Consider the following 26,234-nt stretch of genomic DNA (forward strand, 5'->3'; position numbering starts at 1 on the left):
TTTACATATATCCTAAGAAATAAGACTTCAAGGCATCTTTGACCTCTAAATCAAATGGATGCACCAATTTTTGGTTGTTATTGCAAATCAGGAGAAAAGCCATGTTGTGGACATCTCTGCTCTTTTCACTCATCTCAGTTTTTCTGTTTGTCTGACCATGGATGTCACTCCTTTCATTTCTACTTCTCTCAGCTCTACACACTTCTTTTCAGCAATGCAAGATGAATAGGTCCTCTCCACCTGTTTCTTTTTTTTCTTCTGCTTACTTCCATGCTGTGCTACCCAGTCTTAGAAATTACTCTTTTTTTCCCTGCCCTTGTCTCTCCTAACCTGATCTTGACTTTGCTGGCAATGTTTCCAGCTTGAGAACCCAGGGACACCTCCGTGTGATGAGCTCCCTTGTGCTCCTGATACTCCTGAGCCACCCAGACAAAACCTTCAGTAAAGAGCCCTCTGTATAGAAAAAAAAGTTAAACAATTGATTTTGCTCATTTAGCATCCTTATTTAAAAAAATGATTATTCTTCATCAACCCTTTTCCCTGGGCCTTTTCCCAGGCTTTTAACTGGTGCCAGCTCCTCTAATGGGAAACAGCGCCAGTCTCACCCCCTTATTAACCAGCCAGCTCTTACTTGCAAGGCTGTGCTTCTTTCCACCGCCTGCTCACCCAGGAACGAGCAGCTGTCTTTTTATCCAAATCACCCGGCTTTCAAAGGCTCTGCTGAGATCTGAGAGGAAGCAAAGTGCAGATGAGAGCCCTGAGGCCTCCCTCAGTTCCTCTCGGCTTGCCCTCCGACATAGGCTGCTCCATATCAGGCTGAAGCACTTTATTCCTTCCTTTTTTTTATTCGCTGCACAGACTGGCGGTTAAGACTGTTTTAGCTGTCACACGGGATGATATGATTACCCAAATTACTTGGCAGTGGTTTCATTTCTCAAGTAAATGAAAATGTAAGACTGTGGTCTCTGAGACTGAAATGGTGCATTAAGCAACTCTGTAGATCACTCTTTAAAATTCAAGTGAAAGCTCAAACGCATATTTAGAATGATGGATAATAATAATTATAATTAATTTTGAAAGTTAATAGCTGCAGGAGTCCCTGAACCGGGAAGATAGTTCTGAATTAGAAGAAATCTACCCAAGACTTTCAATGCCACCAAATCCTGAGACCAAATTTAAATTGTCAAGGACAATTAGCTAGGAAAAGCTACGTGATGGGATTTTAAAGTGGCTGAAGACATTCCTTGCTGGTTTTGGAGGCTGCATTATATGTCATGGTGTTACTCTGACACTGAGACTTCCTGCAGGGCTGAATGATGTGATAACACAGAGTCTCCTGAGAGGTTTTGGACACTGTGAAAAGTGGTTTTTCATTGCCTGACCTTGTAACCACCAGGTCAGAGTCAGGGCACTGCAAGGACCATGGGACTCCTTTGGGGTCCATCAGGGCAATCTGTCTTTTTGTACTGGAGACCCTTTTGTACAATTAACTACAGCTGAAGTGTCCGTACAAGTACTGTCAATACAAGTGTCCCCCTGGGCCATGTGCTCCATCTCCTCATCCTTGGCTAGCTCGTCAGAGAGTGAGAAGCTGCCAACAGAGTATCTCCACTCATTTACAAATGGTTTTTGGCTAACTCTGCCTTTATCCAGATAGTTAATACAAAGTTTATGGGTAGCTGTTCAGGGACTGAAGTGGTAATAAATAGTAGCATAAAGTTGATGATGTAGCAATGGAATGTGAAATAACAAACCCATCTCATATTCTTAACGTAAAGAACCCCCACAATTCTTGAAAGCAATAAATAATTTTAGTTACTCACTAAGCATTTGTACTCCAGATGGGTTATCCAGAATTATTTGATAGTTAATGGTCACTCATTGGACTATGTGTGACGGCTCAATAGTCTGATTTTGTCTTATAGATGTGAGGGGATTTGAGTACATAAGAAAACTGCTTTCAGTAGACACGAAAAGTTTTTGTTTAGTGGTCACACTCAATTCTCCAGAATTGTACTTAAGTCCTCCTCTTTGAATTGGAAGCTTAAAACAGCATTGCGTCTTCTGAGAAATGACACCTCAAATAAAGGTGTATTAAAGTGCTGTTGAATGATAAGGATACAAGGGGTAGTTCTCTGCTGAAATTACCTTGAGAGAATTTAAAAAAAAAAAACAAAACAACAACAACAAAACAGGCACTATTTGGGTAGAACTCTATTTGGACAAATGTATCATTTGAAGAGTGTAGTTTTGTTTGAAAAACTGAAATTTTGATCAGCTGATAGGAGTCTAAGGCACCTATTTTTCTGAAAGCCTTGTCCAGACCATAATTTATTGAAACAAGATTTTTCTCACATAAATATACTAACTCTGAACTATATTTTCTCATGAATAAACTATGTTTATCTTGCTAATTTGTGAACAAAATCAAACTGCAAGTTTGTCTCTCACTAGCATACCAACTCTTTCAGTGGAATTAATTCCCCTGGGTGCCTTTATCAGATTTGTTCACTTTATTCCTGAACATGAAGTTCAGTTCAAAACAACAAGAGAGGAGGAGCTTTTCTTTGGTTTTGCAGTAAGTGACTGGGAAATGTTTTGTTGCCACAGGCATGTGAAGTTCTGTGGACCCTTCCAAATGAAACATTGATTGTAGCATTGCCTGTGGTTTTCAAAGGACTGGGTGTTCCTTTCAGGCTTATTAGCTTCTGGTAGAATTCAAAATGAATGTTTTTTTCTCCCAAGGCTAAAGTACAATTCTCTTCCTCAACATTTGAAATTTAAAGCTAGGCAGATGAAGAGAAGTTCCAAAATCTGAGAAAGTCTTCACTTTTATATGTTACTATATCAGGGGAGAATTTCAATAGAAACTTCAGCACAATACAATGAAAGCTTCAAAAATCTTGGCATAAAGAATCTGTTCAAAATGCAACAGAGGTAAATATATGGAGACGTTGGTATGTGAGACAGAGAAACTTGATTGGACATTGAACAACTAAAATGCAAGTCGAATTCACAGCCAATTAGGAGATAATGTGTAGAGATTTACCCATCTGCTGGCATGGAAGAAATGCAGACAGACTGAAAAATTAAAACCTTTCTAGAAGCTTTTTTATTCAGTTGTATTTTGTGTTCTTCCTGACTCTTTCTTCCCAGAAAGGAAATGTTTTCAAAAGAATGCTCCATTTAATCATAACTAGTGCAAACTGAAAAAATATTTACATGTGTATTTTGAATTTTATATCAACTCCTTAGTATGCCCCAGGCTAAGCTCGAGATCTAATATTGTAGACACAGATTTCATGGATATTGTAAATGTACAGGATCATTTCTTATAATTTTACACAATGAACATGGCAAATCCTGTTGTCTCTAACACAAATATTGAGAAAAACAAGCAGATTTCATAATTTGCAACCTGTCTACCCTGCAGCCTTTTTCCAGTCTTGCTGGTCATCTATGTATTAGACACAGAGTATAACAGTAAGAGCCATCAAGTTTATATACCAATTTAAAGACATAATCCTGAACTGTAAGTTTGGGTGTTGCTCAGGCATCATGACAGGAACAGATGTTTTGGGATATTAATTTGAGCGTTTCCACAGATGAGTCCATGTAGGTTACAGAGAACAGGCGCTTCATTTCTGGTAAGATGAGGTAGGAACCTGTTGCAGACAGTGCTTGGATCTCATGGCAATCTGAGATTCAATGTCAGTAACTGCAGAAATACTTTTAAGTCAAAGAAAGCTTACCAAAATCTTACTGCCTAGGGGCTGATTTCTTGTTTTAACAAGCAAGATGGGAAAAAAAAATTAAAAATCTCATTGGTCCATAACCTGCATAACCTCAGCTTCTCTGTGTTTTGCAGATAAATGGTGGCTGGAGGCTTGGGGATGTTTCTGGGAAAGGCAGTGAGATAGTTTGGGGAAGAGTGGGCAGATGGTTACTGGAGAGCAGTTTGCATATATATATATATATGTGTGTGTGTGTGTGTGTGTGTGTGTGTGTGTCTATATACACACACACACACTTATATATGCATATATATATTAAATATATAAACTTTATATATATATATATTTATATAGAATTTATATATATAAATTTTTTACTGCTGAATTTTTGATTTTGACATGAGTCTCTCTTGAATGTTCCTCACTGTGGGGCTAAATGTTTGGTGTTTTCTCAAACGGTTATTTTTCCTTGTTCAGATGTTATGAGATATGAATCATTTTACAGTATGAATCATTTACATTTGGACAGCTCCTTGTGAACATGGAGTCTTTGCATGTGTAGAGTTAGAGTAGGCTTCATTAGAAAATGCAGTGACCTAACATGGTGGAGGCTTCTTATCTGTCTTAACCATGTCTACTTTAGGGAAGCAGATGGAAAACAATGTTTTGGGGGAAGGTACATTTGGCTGATAATTCATGCATTGTAGATGTTTTGTTTTGCCTTTTCTTTAATATTGCATGTTCCCCCCCCCCCCCCCCCCCCCCCCCATTCTAACAGTAATTTCCTGCTGTGCAGCTTTACATTTATACTGCTTTTTGATGGAACTGAAAAAATTCTTATTAAAATAAAATGTGATTATAATAAAATAAAATGTGATTATATCTGAGCTCCCTCCTAAACCTGTATTTTATAGATGAACCTTTTTTCTTCAATAAATGCATAGGTTTGAAACAATTTCATTTTAGTATCTCTTTTCTTATTGATTTTCATAGTTCTATAGAGGCTTTCAGGTTTATTGTTTCTTATTCAACCCAAGATAACCTGAATTAATGTGATTTGTCCATATTCCATAATCTTGAAATTCTCTTACTGCTTCTCACTGGCACAGCTGAATGACTTGCTTGAATTATTGTGAGGTTAATTTCTCACCATATGCTCTGGACTCCTTAAGGATGTTTTGCTGTTGAAAGCCATTCTGCCTTAAAGTTTTGTGAGTTCTGTATTTATTTGACAGGAACAATTCAAAATTTTCTCGCAAGGGTTTCTAAATTATCGCCTGCTTTGTAGCATCCTTCCAGACTGGCTAGTTGCTTCCTTACCCAGGAGGCTGACTGTCTTGGAAGTGTTTGAATTTATCTCTGGTATTATGTTTTTTGAATTCTTTGTTGTAGCATGTAGCTTTTACTATCTGTGGAGCTTATTATTTTATTGAAGACAACTGGCACTGACAAGCACAGCAGTTCCCTTTGCTAGTCCAGACCTGGCTTATGGGTTTTAAAATTCAAAACCCGTCATTGCTGGCATGACAACTTTACATTGGAAATAGCTCTTCAGTGACTAAAAATAGCTCCCAAATCAAAATAGCCTATTCTTTTGGACTTGCACTCCAAAAGTTGCTTGATCTCCAAAAGACATCACTAATTGCTTGATTTTAAGGAGATTAGATGTTAAAGAAGAGTCTTGAGTTCACCTTTTCAGTAAAATAGCATGTCCATGTTTTCTATATAACCATAGACTTTTATAAAAATGCATGGTTTAGAAACAAATCTTCACTTAATTGCAATTTAAATGACAGAATTTTAAAGCAGTATATGTATCGAATTGAAATTATTTATGCACAATGAATTGGCTCATATCTAGGGTAATGCAACGCGATGCAGATTTTAGCTTGGATTTTGCTGAAATGACAAAAGATAATTAAGGCATTTGTTTAGGTTTTTTTTCCTTGAATGAAAACCATCAGCAGAATTAGCTTAGTTTGGAAGTCTGGTTGACAAAGATTTGCATGTTTACTTATTTTTTGTTCCTTCTTTGATAACCCTCTGAAAAATCACTGGCAGTATACTAGAAGCATAGCATTATTTTGGTTGTAATTGTTGGTATTTTTATCTCTGCACACTGATGTTGCACTGCACCTCATAAATGCTTCTATAGTTTTCATTTTTGATGAAGTGTTTTTGATGAAGTTGATGAAGTGTTCACCAGTTGCAGTTTGACCTGGAACAGTAGAGCATCTTCTTAAACGTACTCCGCAATTCTGGGCTTCGGAATGCAAAAATCATAGGGTTGATGATGGCATTGCACATTATGAGTGTCCCATTCACATGGAAAATGGACATGTAGCAGGCACAGTAAGGGTTATGTGGGCAAAACCTTGCTAAGAGGATGTGAAGAACAAAGGGAGCCCAACAGCAAAGGAAAACTCCAAGAAAAATAGTCAGTGTAATCGCGCCTTTCATGTTAGTTCTGTGATGAACAGTGCTGCTGGGCAGTGAGGCAATCTTTTTGGCATGAGATCGAGCCAGGAGAAACATGTGGACATAGAGGCAGAGTATGAAAAACATCATCAAAGGGAACAGGATGGTGAAAGGAATGACTGTTGCTGCTTCATAGGAGAAGAGGGCAATGGCAATGCTGCTGCCGGCACAGAATGCCCAAATGATTGCCAAGATAACCAAGGCCCTCCTCAGTGTCATGATATTGTGGTACCGCAAAGCGTAGAAGATAGTGATGTATCGATCTGCTGCAATAGCTAGCAAGCTGAAAATGGACCCCAGCAAAGACAGAATGAACATGGAATCCATGGCATCATCCAGTTTTTTCTCGAAGTCTCCGTGACGTGTCAGGTATCCCATTTTGCACAAGATGATAAAGATGTTCTCCAGAGTTTTGTACAAGCTACCCAACATGTCTGAAATGGCTAAACTGCAAATGAAGAAGTACATGGGCAAGTGTAAATTCTTATTTCTAACAACAGCAATGAGGATAAGTAGATTTTCCAGTATCCCAGCGGCAGCAACAGTGAAAAAAACTTCCTCTGGCACCACAACCTGGGTGCAGTCAGTGACATTTAATGAAAATTCAGTTATGTTTTCGAGAGATGGAATGCTTGTCTGCCCTGGGTGTTTGATTAAGTTGGAAGGTCTCTCAGTGCTCATTCTTCTGGTCGTGGAGAGAGTCTGGGTTGCTTCTTTTTCAGGTTTGGCTTTATTCTGAAGAAGCTGACCTCTCAATCAGATCATTCTTCTTTTGGTCAAGGCCCTCTCCTTCATCTGGAGCAATTTTAAGACTCAACTGAAATGTTTGGAATTTATCCTACAATAAAACATGTAGAAACATAAATATCAAGGAGAAATTGACCACACATATGAGGTAAAAACAGATATTTGAAGTCTTATCTATTGCAGTTTAAAGCACAGGTATAATCGCCATAGAGAGAAACAATTGGATCAAATAAGAGCTGTTCAAGGCTTCACTGACCTTTAAAGAAAACCAAAGTGTAAATTCCCTTTTAGCTTCAAAGTAATTTTAAAGGTATGTGTAGTTTTCTTTACTAATGCATGCCCCACATTTACTGAAACTAATCTGACAGACTTCAAGAGTTTGGCAATCTTTACTGTCCCAGCTGTTTGCTTTGAGAAAGCTCGGCAGTTCTTACAAGATTTTCAGTATTATTAGACACAAATAAGACTAATGCCAAGATAAACTCTTGTCCAGAGCAATAACATGTTTACCTCCACGCTGTTGATGGGGTGATGAAATGACCCCAATTTAGATGTGAACATTTGTAAGTGTTGATGTATTTAGAAGCATGCTAGATACTAGCAAGAGGCTTCTTTTTCATTTAGATTGAAACTGTCTTTTGATTCCATGAACATATTTCTGAGATCCGAGGTGCAGCATTTTCTTGTCTGTATTTTACAACTCTCTAAAACCGAAATATTTATTTCGGCTCTGAGATGATGTTTTCCTTTCTCTATAATGATCCTGATCTAAACTACATCCAAGCATATAGGAATCTTTCCAAAGGAATAGGCTTTTTACTCTTTTCATTAATATATAAATTGATATGATAGAAATTTTGCTTGGATATGACCCATAAACAATAAGAAAGGGCTTTTCTTGCCATCTTCATAGCCACTCTTGGGAAGCACAGATGCAGTTTTGGTATTTAGAAAGTCCCCTTCTTTAAAGATGTATTTTTACTGAAAGGGCTGTCAAGCACGGGAACAGGCTGTCCAGAGAGGTGGTTGAGTCACCATCTCATGAGGTGTTTAAATGATGCATGGAAGTGACATTTTGGGACATTGTTTAGTGGTGGATTTGGCAGTGCTGGGTTAATGGTTTGACTCAATGATCTTAAAGGTCTTTTCTAGCCTAAATGAGTCTAAAATTTCATTATTCCCCCTCTGTTTTTAAGTTTAAACCAGCTTTCTTTGACACATTCATATCAGTAAATCTTGAAATTCCTTTGTACATTTGTTCATAATCAGGGTTGTTGAATACTATAACACACAGTTACTGTTTCAAAGGGAGAAGTCAAAATTTTTAATTATTTTGTATACAAACAAGACTTGGAGCACCTGCCACCACAAACTTGATGAAACAAGATCACTTAAGAGGAAGCATTCAGGAGAGTACCCACACATGCCTGAAAACACAGGCTGTATAGCGGACAAAATGAACTGCATTGCACTGCAGATGTGTGGACATTCCCAAAGATAATTAGGCCAACATCTGTCAGTATGTGATGGAAGGAGTTACTAACAAGAATAAGAAACTTGACAATGTCTTTGTAATGATATGGCTTTTCCTATTCTCACCTGGAGCTACTGTCACAGTTAAGATTAATGATTTCTAATCTAGCACCCTGTTAATTTTCACTCTTTATAGAAAGTGTCAGCACAGACACTTCAGACAAAACTCTGTGTCAACAGGATTTAAACAGGAGAATCAGCTAGCAAACATTTATTTAGTTGCTATTTTCTCAAAACTGTTTTTCAAGAATTCTTCTTTGTTGGTATAGCTGTATTACTGAAATAATCTGCCTGAAAAAACATGAAATTTCTTTCACCGAGAATATATAATGTTATGATGGCATGGTATATTACATCTGCTGCTTATAAGTTTACAGTAACTTTGTATTAAGCTATGAGCAGATACTTTATAAGGACTTTGGTGTATTTACAATAAACGGAATTAATTACATCACTTAATGTTGTTTTCCAATAATTAACAGAAAGCCAAAAAATGACCATCTTGTTTCAGAGATTCTCATTTCAGCATACACATGGCTATTGCCCACTATTCTATTAGGGTTCCATAAAAGTTCTTATCAATTATCTCCTTTTCTGATGTTTCAGTGTGGTGCAGTCATATTTCAGTCTCAGATATCCCAGACAGAAACATCTGTGTATACAGTGTTTTTTTTTTTAACATGTGTCATAAATCCAGTGCTTGATCTGCAAAACAGACATTATATCATAGATCTGCAGTAAGTTCCACAGTTACAGGATTCTTTTCACTGCTACTGATCTACCACGTGCATTAAGCAGTTTAGTGGCTCTAAGCAGTGTAGGAACAGGCAGACTACACATGGGATGTAAAACTGCTGTGAGTAACATCAGTAGTACCCCCAGAAAAATTACTCTGGGCCCCCAGCACCAAGAAGCTGGGGGTGAAGATGGACCATCAGGACTCCACTGGATCTGTGGGTGGTGGCTTGATGGCTCTCTCTTAGCTCCTCGCCCTTTTCTATTTCTTTCTATCCCTCTACCTCACACATACTGTTAAATAAAATCCACACTTTTGGCTTTGGCATATGGTCTTTTTTTCACCTTCACTCGGGCAGAGGCGTCTTTCAATAACTGGATCTTAACAGCATATTAAAAGCTAACAGGAAAAAGACACTTTGGAGCTTGAATGCATATTTCTACTGTCTACACAAATTAGAGCTAAGGCCTTTTCACAGTATAAAGTATAAGTATAAAAGGTGAAAAAAAAAAAAAATTTGCACGCCTGTGTTACTACCAGAGACAGTTTGGATGTAACAGATTTCTTCTCCACTGTCAGTATCTTGCCAGTTTGCTTCATCACTGTACTGTCCAGATAAAGGGTCCATGCCACTCACTCTATGAAATACCTCAGATTTATCTTTTGCAGGTGCCTGCAAAGTCAACTTTTCCCAGCTAGTGTTTACATTTCAGAGCTATTCAAAATAGGAAACACACACACACACACACAAAAGAAAAAAAACCCAAAAAAACCCAAAACCCAAACAAAAAACCCAAAACAAGCAAACAAAAAAACCCAACCCAACAAACAAACAACAACAACAAAAAACAAACAAAAACACACAAAAACCCACAAACAAACAAACAAAACCAAAAAACACACCCCCAAACAAAAAAAAAAAAGCCACAAAGGACAGTTCTGGTTTTCTCGGTAATCAATAGCTGAATTATTTGGATTTTACCTTTTTTAAGGTCATTAGTCATGGTCTAGGAATAAATTTGCCTGACTGTAGCAAGGAATGTAAAACAGTCAAAAAGCAATAAATGACAATGAAAATCTCTTAAAATCTGAAACACACTTACATATGTAGCTGTATAACAAAAATGGAAAAAATTCAACCCATTCTTTATAAAATTAGGTCCTGGATGGAGAAATCAACAGCTCAGTAACACTGGATATTCAGAAACATTATTTATCCAGCAGGAGGCAGTCTCCTGAGCTGGTATAATGGGCAATGAGCTAATGGCAGTAGTAAAGTTACTAAAAATGCATATATTTGCAGTACTACCATAAATTTCTATTTGTTTGGTTGCTATCTAAAGGGAGATGAGAGAGCAAACAGGGAGAATGGAAGTCAGGAGCAGAAACTATACTGACAATATTGTACAAACTTAAGGAACAAATCAAAATCAGATCACCTGACAATGGTAATCCCCATGATTATGGTGTCGGTCCTTATGATGCTCTTGTTACTTGAAAGGTGTGTTTTCACTGGTTTATATTCCACAGCTAAAAGCCAGCCCCAGTACTTTAGCTTGTGGCAAGGCTGAAAATACCCTTGACGGTGCTGGGAACTCCCAGTACTCCAGAGCATTAGCCTTGGGCACAAACCATAACTCTCTCCTGTGTGTCCTGTGCCCACTGATAACTAAAAGACAAATTTCTCTGCAGTAGAAATACAACTTAGCATCTGAAAGGTCTGGGAATAATAGGTCTGCTCTTGATTTATTTTTTTTTAACTGCATGAAAACTTAATTCACTGAATAAATAAACAACACATTTCCCTTGATGTCAAAATATTAAATAAACCGGCCAGGTCAGCTGCAATAGCAATAAAAGTAATTTCAGCTGTGAACTATAATGAGAAGTTATGGTTAAAAAGTTATGTACCTTAAATACTGTGTAATTTCCAAGGGGCTTTTATTTTTTGCATCTATTCTTTTTTTTAGTAGCAAACCATACTTCCCTTTATTGTAGAGACCCCAAGATGTATTAACTCTCTAAATAGCTGGCAGTAAATAAAACCTAAAAGTGTACTGAGTAGTCTCTTCAGCTTTAGGACTGCACAAAACAGCTGTGATAACAAACCAGTTATGTAGAGGCAATGATTTCTCTCCCGAATCATGAAATGTATGATTTCCTGGTTCTATGTATCTAAATTTTTTGAAAAAAAAAGTAATTTAGAAGGAATGGAACAGAATAAGTGGTTTGTGTATCATAGTATATACAGTATATTTCACAACCCACTCAACACACACATAGGTGCTTATTTGTCACTAGAAATACCACAACCTTCCCTCAGTCCCCAAAAGTCTCCAGTGTATTAGCGCTTGCACCTAATGTCTTTATCTCTGGCTAGCTCCAAAGCTTTATCATTGGGACACCCAGCAATCTTTTTGGTTTGGTTCCCCTTCAAAAGCCTTGCCCTAGTGGAACACCAATCCCTTGTGAGGTGGTTGGACAAGCTGCTTGTGCCTGGTTATGCTGCCTGGTGCAGCTTAGAATGGCCTCCTTTGTCTGAAAATGCCAGCCAAATTCCCACAGATGGGAGCAATATGTTTTTTCAGTCACTCGCCTTCAAGCTGTTGTGATTTTTTATCAAGATACATTTGACAAAAAACTATGGACAAATACCTTTTCCCTTGTTTCTAGTTTTCCTGGGAGTACCAGGCATTTAAGAAGGAAACAAGCCACTAAAAAACATGGATGTGGAGGCTTAGCTTTTAAAGCAGTAAACCAAGAAAAATGGCAACCTTTTTTCTATTTTTTGTCCTTAGTGGGTAGGCAATGGCTTTCATGGGGACAAGAAGGACTGGACCTGTTATAGGCAGGTGAATTATGAGGACAGGATGATCCCTACGTGTGCTAATGGGAATTTCTTTTTGTCTGCAGCATAGCTTAACCCTGAACAAGCAAGAAAGTGAAAAAAGTCATTAGAAGTAACTGTGCCAGAGGAATTACTCTAAAAAATACAGACTCCTAAGGGCTCTGTAAGTGTCTCTACTTCCTGTAGCTTTTCTGTCTGTCTCAAAGTACTGAAAATATCTCACTTACTTCGAGGTTGAGTATGCTTAAGGTACCCATCATGGCCTGTACAAAAAATCCCCAGAGACCTGCCTGCTTGCAGAACAGCAGCAGATCATGTTAACCATTCTCAACTGTAATCCTTAAACTCTTCAAGGAAATGGTTTCCTCAAACCACCTCTTTTAAAACTCTCACCATTTATTAAGCAGACATAAATGGCCCAGGAAGTATCCAAGAAAGCTGCTAAAATTCAGTGCAGCACAGTTCTTCGATATTGTCTAAGTACTGCTCCTTTATTTCGGAATCCTCCTGAAAGCATTGGTATCTTCCATCAGTAACTGAGATGGTAAAAATCTGCACATTTGATTACTTTTTTTCATATAAAACTAAGAAAGTCTGTATTTTAAAATAGGCATTATATGTAAAAACTTTGTTCAGCAGACACTGAACAAAACAGTGGCTGTGATCACAAAAGTGTGACAGCATTAATTTCCATCCTTCAGAAATCAGAATTTTTCACTTCTGAATGTGAAAAGTTTCAGTTGCTGGCATTGAGATGAAACAGAAAGGTCTCTTTCCAGGGAAAGTCTTTCAGAAACAAAAGTTTCCCCTGCTCGTTACAGTAGGTCAGCTAGAAAAAAGTACCACGTGGTCACATTTAATTGTTCAGATGCTAGAACTTGTATCTTTTCATCAAAGTAAACATGTTTAATATGAAAAACCAATTTATACCAAATGCAGTACTGGTGGCTTTGATAGAATGTTTTCCCTTCTAAGTATTTTTATATTTTTTTCTTTTATTTTTAAAAATGACAATGTAGGTAAAACGGTATCAAATATGTGGAAACAGTGAGGAAAATTTGAGATGCTATGATACCTGGATCTTCATCACAGAATCCTTTGAAATTTTATTAACAACTGCAATTAGTATCCATGCTGTGTTAGGTAATTTATTCTTTTGCTTTGATCTCCCTCTAGTGTTCAAGAAAATAGTGTTAGCCAAGTATCAATGACTGATTAGAGCTATTCTGATTCTTCACATGAGTGAACATTATATAACATTGTGTTTCCTAATCTCAAGTTCATGAACTGTCATCAGACCTTGATAAATGTTTTTTGTATAAGGGTCACTACCATGGCTCTTGCTGATTAACTGCACCAGGATAGTGAGTACATGTCCCATGTGATTTCAATGTTGCTACTTAGAAATAACTTTGCATTGATAGAGATGTCACTTTTTGAAGAAAAGAGCATGGAGGCAAAAAAGGGAAGTTTATATGTATACAAGCTAAATACATAAAAATATATATTGTTGTATCTAAAGCTGTACTTATACCAACTGGGTTAACTACTAGTGAAATTTCACTCACATGACCACAACTGTGACTTCCTTCTAAAAATAACTTTTAGAGTGAAATTAAGATGCAAATCATACCTGCTGAAATTTTAAATGTAAGACATGTGTGCATATGTTGAAGAGACTTCTTTTTTCCTAGCTTTGAAAACTGCATAAAAGCATTTTCTGACCAAATCACAAACTGAACAGACTGGAGATCTTGCAAAGATTACAGCTGAAAAAGATTTGAATGGTTTACTTCTTACGGATACTTCTCTTTCTTTTTCCCTTAAGATCAGCACCAAGATAACACAATTATGTGTTTGTTTTATGAATAAGGAAAAAACAGAAAAATTTTTTTTTATTATTCATATATAAGATTAGGTATATTCACTATGCCATGATTTTGTTGGGAAAGAAAAAAAAAAATGCAATAAAACAATAAAACATCTAAGTTATACAGAAACAAACTGGCCAAGACTATTTCTTTCTCTATCATGCCAGTGTAGCTTCATGAAAACATGCATAGCTCTTGGTGTTTCGGAAAATACACTGGAAACAGGAAAAGTACAAAGGATTAAAGAAAGATGGACTGAGTTATTAATATCCTTAACAAAATAAATCTTTGAAGCAGCAGAGGAGAAAAAGGAATTATTTAGGATGCTAATGAATGAAATGGCAAGAACCATTAAAATGGCAGAGAAAAAGAAATTAAAGCTGAAAACCCAGGAAGCATTTTCTAATTGATTAACTCCTTGTGGCAGCATAATTATTCAACATACAATTTCTGAGACTGTAAGTTATCTGTGCTGTTAGCTGAAGTACCTGTAAATAAAAAAAGCTACATAAAATGTTGGAGGTTATGTAAAGACCCTTGTTTTGTCCAAAGGCATAAACACAGAAAGTCCACAAAGTCATTTGTGAACTTTATTTCACAGTCGTTACTGAAATAATCTTCTTCGTATCAAGTCTGTGGACAATTTATTGCAAATGAGTAACCTACAGAGATTAAAACTAGAACCTGTACAAAATCGAGTGTCGTAAATGCATTAAGGTACTTTTGACTGGTGTTTTGCTTCCTTTTCCATTAGTTACACTTTGGAGCAGCCTTCTCGTCACTGTAAACAACACACTGTGCCCTGGGGAGGGGGAGCTTCTGCAAGTCATTTAATAGACAGCTATCAAGGAAAAGAGTGAAATTTCAGGGAATAATTCCCCTGTCTTTGCTGCTGGACAGTATATGTGATAATGAGAGTTGTTTTCTTCTGAAACATGTGGAGCCTTTCTCTCTGCAAAGCTTCTGTCGCTTTCTAAAGTTGAGACACGTTAAGAAGTACAACTACTGTGATACACTAAGAAATATAATTATTAGTCAGTTGTAATTTTTAAAACATAATCTACCCAAAGAAAAAAATTGTAGGTAAGTGCTTTGGAGGAGGTGTACTTATAACCTTTGGTCATATCCTTCACCCTCATATGAGTCTCAAGCCACTGGAGTGACTTGGTGACAAGCTATAGTGATCAATGCCTGCCAAATATGTTTCTTTATTAAGATTGTAGTGGAAAGATTCATGTTTCTTTGAAACACAAGTTATTGTGTCCCAGACTTTGTAGCTGACTTTTATTACACTATTCTTTCCTATTTGTTTCCAGAATAAATTAATTTTAAGCCTATAAAGCAGTACATTTCTACAAAGAACGAAAAATCATATTGGATTTGAAGACAGGGTAAATAGCTAAAAATCAATCAAGAGGCCTTCAAGTGACGTTTCTGGAGGCCATTGCTGTGTTCTTACACTTTCCAGTAAATCACTGTTTGCCGTTAATAATGCCATCACAAAAATGTTACCAACAAGCATTAAGAAAATTTCCTTTACAGAAAAGCATTAACCATTTCTTGAAAAAGAAGTCTTGTATTTCTACTCTAAATAAAGAAGAACTCCTAGCTGCTCTTTTAGGAGCCATCCATCTTTCTCTCTGTGTTTGCTCCAGTAGCTGCAAACAAAATGATAGTCAAAGTAGATGGCATCATTAGAGTAATATTTAATATTTTTAAATGACAGAAAACAAGGGTGTGGATTTATAGCATGTAACCTGATGTTTAAGTGTGAAGATACCTCAGGTTAGGTATATTTTTTTAACATATATTTATTGAAAAAAAGTATTTTTTTTGAAAAAAATTGAAAAAATTGAAGGAGGTTTTTAAAATGCTGCACAATGCAAGTAAAAATGTAAACAAGTGTTCTGCACTCCTGTGACAATAACTGTCTGTTTAAAAAGAAAAAAAGCAACAAAATTAAAGAATCTTCTTTCCTGAGAGCTACTTAAAAGTGCCATCGTACTTTTTGTCTTGCCACAGAACCAATATATTTACATCCATTTTTGCTAAAACGTAGAAGTAGTGAAAAGATGACGATTAAAAGATTAATTCAATAGTTATTTTCTCTGTGAAGTTGTAGAATGGGGGCAGGGTAAAGAAAATACCTCTTTTAGAATTGTCCTTTCAGAGCCATCTTCATTCCATATACCTGGGAGGGAGAATGAGTAGGAAAACAAGTGTGGAAGGACTCAAATCTAAATTCTCCAAGCCTGTAAAAATCTACTTGCATTTGGAATAGTGGCCACGTAAAGCTTTATTCTGGTTACATGTTGGCATTCAGTGCTACCATGGATTCTGCCATAGGTAGAAGACAAAATGCCATTGCAAAAGGTGTGGTGTCATCCAAAGCCGCTTTGGGTCAGGTGTGGGAGATTTATGAAGATAGCTCAGGTTAGGTAATTTTAGCTTGTCTTTTCCAAGTACTAGCACATGCAACCTCCATGGCAATAATGCTACAGCAGAACAGGTATTTCCACTTCTGCACAGGCATCATGGATGGACATGTATATAGGGTGTGTGCGTGTGTGTGTGTGTATGTATGCATATGGTGAAATTTGGTTTTTGCTTCTGGTCTGAAATAACTAACAGGGAAAGTTGAAGGATAAATAATCAGTTCAGGTATCTACAACAACATGTGTTAAGCAGAGACATTTGCCCTGCCCTCATTGCTGGTTATCTGCTTCAAGGCAGAGACTGCTGCTGTTCTCTGCCTTCCTCTCTTTTGTGCTGCAGACTGACACAGGATTAAGTATCTAAAAGTATTGGCAATCAGAGTGCAGCAAACCACACGGTCATCTGAGAAACCTGTAACTGTCAGGTAGATCGATGGAATTATTCAATACTTGCACTTGAGCAAGTGAGCAGAATTTCATCTCCCTGAACAGAAAAAATACAACACAACTGTATCTGGCAGGTGTAGCCCTCCTTAGATAATTCCCAGTCCAGACCAAGAAGAATACTCATTGACGACCAGCTAAAAAGTCTCTGAGGGATGCGTGGCCTCTGGCTGATGCAGTGAAAAAGAAAAAGCCAAACAGTTGAAGCAGGAAAAACAGTATACAAATGATAAGAAACATTTAAATAGAAGTTTTCTTACTATATGACTTAACTTCCCCCATTGGTAAAGAGGATAATCTTACTCGGTCTTCACACAAGAGGCATAAAACCCTTGCTAAAGTTTTGCTTTAAGGAAGAATGATTGTAAAATGAAAGATTTCAGAGAACATTAGGAAATATGGCACTTCATTCCACAATAATATTGCATATTTCACTAATTTCTCTAAGGAGGCTTTCTGACATTAGATATATTTAGTAAACCTCCACTTACCTACTGGTGAAACCACTTGTGAGTCGGTTTGCTGGTAGCTCTGGGAGCAAGATTATTTATAAAGAGAATGAAGCCAACACAGTCTTTGCGTAAGGGACAGATCGGAACATCTAAATCAAAGAGGACGACAGTTTTTTCATTGGCATAACCTTGAATTAGGGTCTCTTTAAAAATAAATCATCCACTGTCTCTTGAAACATTTATAAGACCAAAAAAAAAGAAAAAAAAAAGAAAAAAGAAAAAAGAAAGAAAAACTGCCCAACCAAAGGGAAAATATTCTGTTTCAGATGGATCATCTTTTCGGCTACTTCTCTTTATAACCTCCCTTCCTAATATTTGGAAGGAGTGTGTAAATCACAAAAATATCATGGGCTATATTATAAATAGCATTTAAACTCTCAGATAGATTGTTGAGATGGTATAAGAGGCTTATTACCATCAAGATCATTGTTACTGTCTTTCTTTTCAAATTATCATCTCTACTAAAGACACAACTGGTGGCTGAACTGAAAACTTAACAAGGTAGAGGGAGCTCAGCAGCACCTAAATCCAGCTGCACTAGTCTGAAAAAATGTAAGTGATCATTATGAAGATATATGATCCAGGTCATGAAGGGAAAAAGACTGTACTGAGCTTTAACAACATTCCACAAAGTTGTGGTCGGCCCTATTACTGAAACAAATGGGAAGGAAAAGCATAAATGAATTACCCTAGGGAAAAACTTCACATTTGGTCCTATTAAGTAGCAATTAAATTCCAATGCCCAAAAGCGGGATTATATTCTTAACAGTATAAACCGAGAAAATTTATTTGTTTCCAGGCCACTAAGGAAAAACTTAAACCTACTTCAGACAGGGTGAATTCAGGCTCAAGAAATGAGGATTTAATTCATCTGTGTGCAGTGGGAATGGTAAAAACATAACCCCCCAGCAATTAGCAGTTTGACAGTTTCAGTGAGAGTCATTGGGATTTCTGGAACATAATGACTGGAGGAGAAACAGCTTAGCAACACATGTGAAGGGAGGGAACTTGGGGGAAAAAAAAAAAAACAAACAACAAACCTTCAAAAGTGGGAGGTACAGTCATCATGTTTGAGTGTCCTTCAGATTTTCAGGGAGAAGAAAAGTGTCTCACCCTACTCTTCATCCTCAGTTGTACATAGGTTTGCTTTTAGCTTCCTTTTCTTTAGACCACTTGAACTTGCTGAGTCCCAGTATGATACACGGAAATAATTAAATAAAATAAAGTCAAGAAGACAGCTATTGTCACAGGAGTGCACAACATTTGTTTACTATATTTTACTTGCATTGTGGAGCATTTGTATAACCTCCTTCAAATATAACTGGTTATGGTCCTTCCAGGAGCAAGCTTTAGGAGCACTCATTCTTTCTATTGTCAGGCAGAACTCATCCTATAAATTCAGGTTCTTTCCACAGCTTTGCACATGAAGACAATCATTAGGTGCCTCAAAAGTCGTGAAGGCCTTCACTTTTTGTGTTGTGAATTTCTGTTTTACACTAAGAGTGCAATATTCAGCTTAACAGGTATTCTCTAAAAAATTCTCTACCATAAGCTGTAATAAATAGTTAATAAGGAAAAGTTCATAGATTCAGGCTTGCATTTTATTTTGGTTACAGAGAAAATAAACACACTGGCTGCACAGAGAGAGCTTCATTCATCCTTAGGCAACAAGTAAGTTTGGAAGAAGTCTGAATCGAGGATGAAGAGTCAGAACTCTCAATAACAGTGTTGTGGATACCCCATCATTTGAAGTGTACAAAGCCAGGCAGGATGGGGCTCAGAGCAACCTTGTCTAGTGGAAGGTGTCCTTGCCCACAGCAGTGGGGTCAGAACTAGATGGTCTTTAAGGTCCCTTCCAACCCAAACCCTTCTGTGATTCTACGTAAAATAAAGACATTAGCTAAAGACTCCAGCGTGTCCCTGCTAGCATTTCAAATACCGCTGTTCAGGTGTAATGTGAACGCCACCCCAGGCAGCCCAACAAGGCTGGGACTGTAGGTGTGCGAGGGACAACATCGTGCCCTCAAGTTCTGCCTGCAGCTCACAGAACTCTCAGCCTCCAGGATCACATCAAGTGCAAAACTGGAGCAGTAGGAGAACTTGAGATGCATTTGCTGTACTTTGGAGCTGGCCACAGCGGCTCTCTGCTGCTCAGCAGAGGTGTCTGATGCTACGGATAAGTGCACAGTGAACGTCCGAGGAAGCACAGTTGTAAGAAATAGGGAGGCTGGAATTTATCAGAGTTTTATTCTGAAAGGTGCTGTGGGCATTCAGAAGAGGGACCAGCGGTGAGAAATAAATTAAAATGCTCCACGACAAGCTGCCTACCTAAGCATAAGTCACTACAATTTTAGGCAGATCAGTTTTCCTAATGTTAATTCTTGAATTTTCTGTTTTGTTTTGTGAAGGGAAGGTATGTAAATAGGAAAGGACATGTCAGAGAGAGGCCAAGAGTTAAATTCTATTTTACTATGTAATATTCAAAAAAGATGTACTACAATGAATTACAATGAAAAAACAGCCAGAATTGCATGTCATAAATAAAAAATGAATCCTAGTTATCACACTGCATAAAATTTATTATTTCTATTTATTGAGCCATTAAAGCAGTAGATTACTTGAGTTTGAAGGCTGAAAAATGCAAAAGAGTTAGAGAATGACCTTATCACCCGAAAAACTTGTTACAATGATTTTTCCAGATCCGTGCTTAAAAAACTATGGCCAATTCAACACTTATATTGCATGTGTTTTCGTCCCACTGTGTTTCAATTTAAAAGAGCACTCTGGGAAATAAACAGTATTTTCACAACATGTGAAGAGAATAAGAGATCTAGAAATTGCAGCAGTAAAGAGCTCTATAAATAGTCTGGGCTTTCAAGGAGGAGACAGGGTCAGTATTGCTTAGTTAGAAGAAGGCTGAGTGAAAAATGTGACCTGAGAAGGGTCAAGAAAAACACAAATACTATTTCCACAGCATAAACTTTTTTCCATCTAGTACACAGGGAATACATCAGCTGTAGTTTATTATCTATATTAAATACTTAGCAAAATCTCAGATTCTGCAGCCATGACCTTTAACAAAACAAGCAAAGCAGAGACTTAGCCTGCCATTTGATTCTTGCTACACAGTAGATCTGTTAGGCCAGATTTTTATTCCATGCAATTTTCAACATGCTGTGCAAACTTAGAACTTTGCAGAAAAGGCAACTATTAGGATACTCTGTCATCAGAAAGAAAACAATGATATTTTGGGGACAGATGGCTAGAGAAAACATTAGCAGGAGAAGAGGTTTATCTTAAGCAGAAGACAGTCTAATTGTAAAGTGGTAAATCAAAATTATGTAAGTATTTGCAATTTTATTATTACTGATCCAGTATTTGCACAAAGATGCCACCGATGATGTTTCCAGTGACTTGCAGTATGAAAGCAAAGTAAATTTTAGGGAATTTCTGGAGGTACACTGGTAATGAATTCATCCCTGAGGCAGTGCCATATGGTCAAACAGAGCTCCAAGAAGAAAGGATTCAGCCAGCTTTTCAGATGTTAGTATGTTTTATCTTGCACACTGAAATATAGCAAATGATTAAAGATGGGATTAGGACACCAGTAAAGACTTTTTAAAATGAATCTGGGCTTTTTTGATCAATTTTTCCAAAAGGAATTGTCTATGAAATTTTGTTAAATCCTACAACATAATCAAGGAGTGTATTAAAGCTCAGTACGTGTGGGGGTTGTGAGGTCTGCTTAAATGTTAACATTTACTTATTTATAAATAAGTGGATTTGTTGTTTTTGTGTTGTGCTGTTGCAAGTGTTTTAGGTATAAGGCTGCTATTCAACATGAAAGATTAGTTAGGTTTTAAAAGGAAAAGCTGGCACTGCTTTCTCCCTGGGAGATGATCTTCATACACATAGTGTAGTGGTCAGGTTCTGCTCAAATACTGGTATTCAAGAACATTTTTTCCATGGATGGAAAACATTTCCCATTCAGTCAATAGTATGTCAGGAGTATTTAGTAATCTTATATAAAGCTACATTAATCTCTTCACAAGTGTGAATGAGAACAGCTAAAAGGGATACATGTTTTTTAAGAGTGATTGGCTTTCTAGTATAATTTTCCTTTTTTGTTTCCTAATTAGTTTGTTTTCCCTGTGTTTCCTCTTTATGGAGCTTTTGGAGGACATTCTAATCGTAGAAAACCTAGAGGAGACATTTGTTAATTTGATTATCCACTATCAAAATTAATATTTAATTATTTTCACTTTCAAAAAGAAAATACTGTGATGCTTCTCCATTTATAAATTTATTTCTATGAATAACTTTATTTCCATGACTATCTCCCATTTATTTAAGCTCCTGATTTTTTTTTTCCATTTTCTCACTAATTCTGCTTTTGCAGTACTAGCAGTAAAATAATTTCTCTTGATGTAGTTTGCAGTGAAAACTACCATAATTAATACAATTGCTTTCAAAAAATAGTCATTCTTAATTTTTCATTACACTTAGATGAATGACAACATTTACCTGTAGATTTGGGTCATTATACTTGTTAAAAAGTATCTGTAAATATGGTAAAAAACTTACCTTAAAGGTATTTGGTTTTATATGAACTTAAAACCAATAAAGCCTTCAGAACAGATATAAATGCAGTTTTTTTTTTGAAAGCTGTAGTCATTCAACATTCAGGAGGAGCCAATACCTTAGAAGGGAAATATCTAGAACTTTGTTCTAGGTATTTGGTTCTCCTTTTTTAGAACCTCCTGCAAGTCAGGAGAACTTCCCTCTTCTCCTAGCCTGGTTTATGACAAGCATTGTTAATGGCACACTGTGGCACACATCAGGCAGCTTTGGATCTGAAGTTCAGGTCCCTTGGGATGACTTTCTTCTCTTACCATTCCCTGTCAGAGAGGGAGGATGTTTTTATGCCTAATTGCAAAACATGCATCATCTTAAGGACAGCAAAATGAAGTCCATGTACAGTGATAATGTCTTGACTGGGATTTCTAGTTAGCTATTAACAAGCAGAAATCCAAAGTTTAGTTAGTGCAGTTAATTTTTCAGAAAGCTCACAAACTTCAAAATAATTTGCATGGGGAAATAAATAAAATGAAAGATGAGAAGATACTAGATTTGGAATTTAATATTATATTTGACTTATTTCTCATTAAAAAAATCTCTAAAGAAATCGAAATTTCTAAATAAAGCTTTATACATTTGTGCTTTCTCATGATAGGAGAAGAAATATTAATGCATTTTACTCTAATTAAAATTAACAAATAAAAATATGGAAAGGAGTAAGTGTAATGGCGGGGATAAATATTATGAAAAAAAAGCTACAATTTCAAGCCAGTAAAAGAATTTGTGAATTTATTGAAATTTCTATCAGAAGATTCAGAGACTGAGGAATGACTTCTGCTGTTTTAACTTTTCTTTCTTACTTTAGTCTCAGAAAAATCTTGAGCCCCAGGGCACTCAGTGGGACTGTCTGAGGGCAAGAGCAGCAGTTTGTCTCTTGTTTGTTCTGAGCAGGAGGGGCAAAAGTGCAATCCTTTGATAAAGCAGGTTGAAGAACTCCTTTCATTTTCCTTGTTTCCTTTTGTGCAGAAGGCTTTGTGGCAGGCTGAAACAGCATCCCTACAATCCCATGATTGTAGGTGCCGTTAACCTGACCACCTCTACAACATTTTGTTCTATAAAATTCTGATTTATCTTTATGTCTGAAGCTTTGATAGTGGAGTTAAGCTGAGAGTGGAGTTAAGCTTGAGTGGGAGGAGCAACTTTGAAGAAGGGAAGAAAGCGATTTAAAATATGACCTCCTAGTGTAATGAATGGGTAGGTGGAGGACGGTTAACTGAAATGTCAAAGACAGCTCAATTTTTGCAATTTTTATATGACTTAAACCTCAAAAGGCAGACAGGTGAAATTTCTGAAATGTGTTCATTTGCATTTTTTGATGGCTATCACACTGATAAAAATCATGTTGGTTTTTTGATAAAAGCAAACACATTGTCCAAATGGATTTTTTAAAACAATTTATCTGGGTGGTATGTAAATGCATTGGCAATTGTTGGGTCTCTTTTTTTAGTTTGGACATTTTTGACATCTTATTTTTTATATTTAATTTCTAGCTTCATGAATCCTGTAATTTTTTAAAATACTGTTTGTGTACTTTCCTATTCTGTATAGTGTGAAGTGGTTACTGTCTGAAAGAAATACTTACAATATTTGGCATGCAAAGAACAGAGATAATCAATACAACAGCTTTGTCTATTGCTTTTTCTCTTTAAGACATTGATGTTGGGCTTATGTTTCAGTTTGGAAATTGAAGAAAAAAACCCATTTCTCCTTTCTTCAGGCATTTGTAGATTTTTTCCTCTGACTATTAATTAGTCTATAGCAAGCTTTTATTGAATGCTTCATTTGTTTAGAGTGGCAGAAAATCAACAAATACTTGGATTTTGTACTCAATCTAGTTTGTATCTATCCCCCTATTATTCCTACTAAACATATTTCCCCCAAACAATCTTTGGTTATCTGCTATGTATAATAGAAAAGCCTCTTATATTGTTCATTTGTCATTCTCAGCCATGCATGGGTACTGAGACTTGGTGTAAAAAATTGAACGTGTTTGCATTGGTAAATTGATTTTTTTTTTTTTGTTCTTGTACTAATCTTCACTAATCTTGTAGTAATCTGGCATTTAGGCTCAGTAGAAAAAAAAAATAGAAAGAAAAAGAGAGAGACTCTTTCTTTCTCCCCCATTTAAAGAATCTTATATATTTTGTCAGGGGATTCACCTTCCTATCTTGTAGTCCCCTAACTAACAGGCACTCTTTTTTGATGTGATTTGATGATATTGTGTTTTGTTACCCCATGGGCTTGCATCCATTTAAATACAAGATTGTCAAGGTTGAATGAATATTGTTGTTTATGGTCTCTTGTCAACCCTTGGGACTGCATTCTAAATGTAATTAAAAAACCCACAAAGAAAGCAAACACTAAAAATGTGGGGATTCTTGACTTTTAATCTGGCTGTTACATAGAATGAGTTTTTAGCACTAAGCCACTTATAGGTGGCAAATGGAAAAATTTCCTGGATCATTACACGTGTTTTACAAGATTTAAACTACAGTGAAGCGAAGTGAAATGAAGATCCTGTAAAACAAAAGATCACTGCAATTGGTGAGAAGGTCTCCAGGAATGCTTTTTCAACAAAACCATGACAGCCTGCACAATTGTTAATCTGCCTGTTGGGGTCCAAGGCAGCCTGCAAGCAGAGCCAGAAAGAAAACTGCTCTTACAGACCTGCTGTGAAATGTGCTCCACTCAAACTCCATATATGCTGAATCCTCACAGTGTTTTCAGAAATAGTGACTCTCAAGTTGGAATTTCTTTCTTCCCCTCTAATCTTCCTGAACTTTCTGTGAGTCAGGAAGCCAAATTCTGAAGACACCTTGCTTCACAGAACAATCTCTCATCTCATTCTCTAAGAGACAAGACCTAAAGACTTCCTGCACCCACAGGTGGGACAGTTCCTGATCATAATGAATTAGATTTTTAAATTTTGATTTTTTTACATTTTAATTTTAATTTTAATTTATTTTAGAGTTTAAGTTTAATTTTTATTTTGCTACATTTTGATGGGCTTACTACTGATATGTAATGGAAGAGGGAATGAGGTTTCTTTCTGTGTTTATGGACAGCCAGTTGAGTAAATGGGCTAGAAGAGAGGCCAGGATGTTCTTGGCTTCCATCTCTTTCTCACCAATGGGCAGTGCAAGTGAATCACCCTGAAGGTGCACGAGCAGTTGGGATTTTTTCCACAGCTCATTCATTGCGTTACAATTTGTATCCAATGTGAACACAGAATGTGCTTGTGAACTGGATTTGGCATGGCCAGGGAAGCATTGGCACAGGTCAACTGTGATCTTAAAGTTGTTGAATCAAACACTTTAAAAAAAAACAGTTGAAAAAAAATTTTTCCCATCAAGTTTATTATGTGAAATAGCTAAAATTGAAACAATTCTAAACACATTCAAGAAGCAGAAGAGTGAAAACCTCTGTAACAATCACATTGAATTAACACAGAATTCCTGTACTATGCCATTCATGCTTGATCTTTGATATTTTGTAATAAAAAGAGTTATTTCCTTTGCCATTTTATTCAGAAAATGCTTTTCTTCAGAAAATTATATGCGCTTTAATATTACATTTTATCTCAGGGCTGCTAAAGAGCTATATTGGCTCTTAGCAGAGCTTGAAATAGCTTGTTCTTTATTCAGAAAGAAGGCACATAATTACATTAAGCATGAACAATGGAATAGTTCAGAAATTGAAATAAAGAACAAGAAGAACAACAACAAAAATGTGTACAGTTTGACACATCCAGTGTACTGATTATGAAAATTATTTCTATTTAGAGTTATTAACAATTATTCTTCCATACTAATTTGCTTATTGGATACAAGGCTAAAGAGAGAAATGTCAAAATGTCACAACGAGGAACAGTGCAAAATTAATCAAAATGTTATTTAAACCCAAACTTTGGAATTACTTTAATTATAATTATCACATTTTAGGATAATGATATGGCAAAAGAGAGAATGAGTGCATTTTGCCATCCATGAGAGATTCATGTTTCTACAAATACTTATGCAAAGCTATAAATACACCTGAGTGTAATTTCTGGAGTCTTGCTAAACACTGGAGCTGAATGAGGTATTTTATTTTTCCACTAAGAAGAGCATGCACCAGGTGAGGAAATACAAGATGTTCATCAAGAAAGAGTTTGAAAAAAGAAGTGAAATAGCTGGTCATTATGCTAAGAAAATGAAGTGTCTTAAAAAAAGATTCCTGTAGATTATGCCCATTTCCTTTTCTATTTATAAACCTGTTT

At 36.5% G+C, this 26,234-nt stretch overlaps 1 protein-coding gene across 1 annotated transcript; it reads right to left on the reverse strand.

The window, feature by feature from the left end:
* Nucleotides 1-4,631: 4,631 nt before the first annotated feature.
* MC2R (melanocortin 2 receptor) lies at nucleotides 4,632-17,338 on the reverse strand. Its single transcript, XM_040070573.1, has 2 exons — nucleotides 17,318-17,338; nucleotides 4,632-7,050 (listed from the first exon to the last, which is right to left on the reverse strand). The coding sequence occupies exon 2, from the start codon at nucleotides 6,891-6,893 to the stop codon at nucleotides 5,934-5,936; it is 960 nt and encodes a 319-aa protein (XP_039926507.1). The 5' UTR covers nucleotides 6,894-7,050; nucleotides 17,318-17,338; the 3' UTR covers nucleotides 4,632-5,933.
* Nucleotides 17,339-26,234: the final 8,896 nt, after the last annotated feature.

Source organism: Hirundo rustica, chromosome 1 (assembly GCF_015227805.2).
Source record: "Hirundo rustica isolate bHirRus1 chromosome 1, bHirRus1.pri.v3, whole genome shotgun sequence".
NCBI lineage: Eukaryota > Metazoa > Chordata > Aves > Passeriformes > Hirundinidae > Hirundo > Hirundo rustica.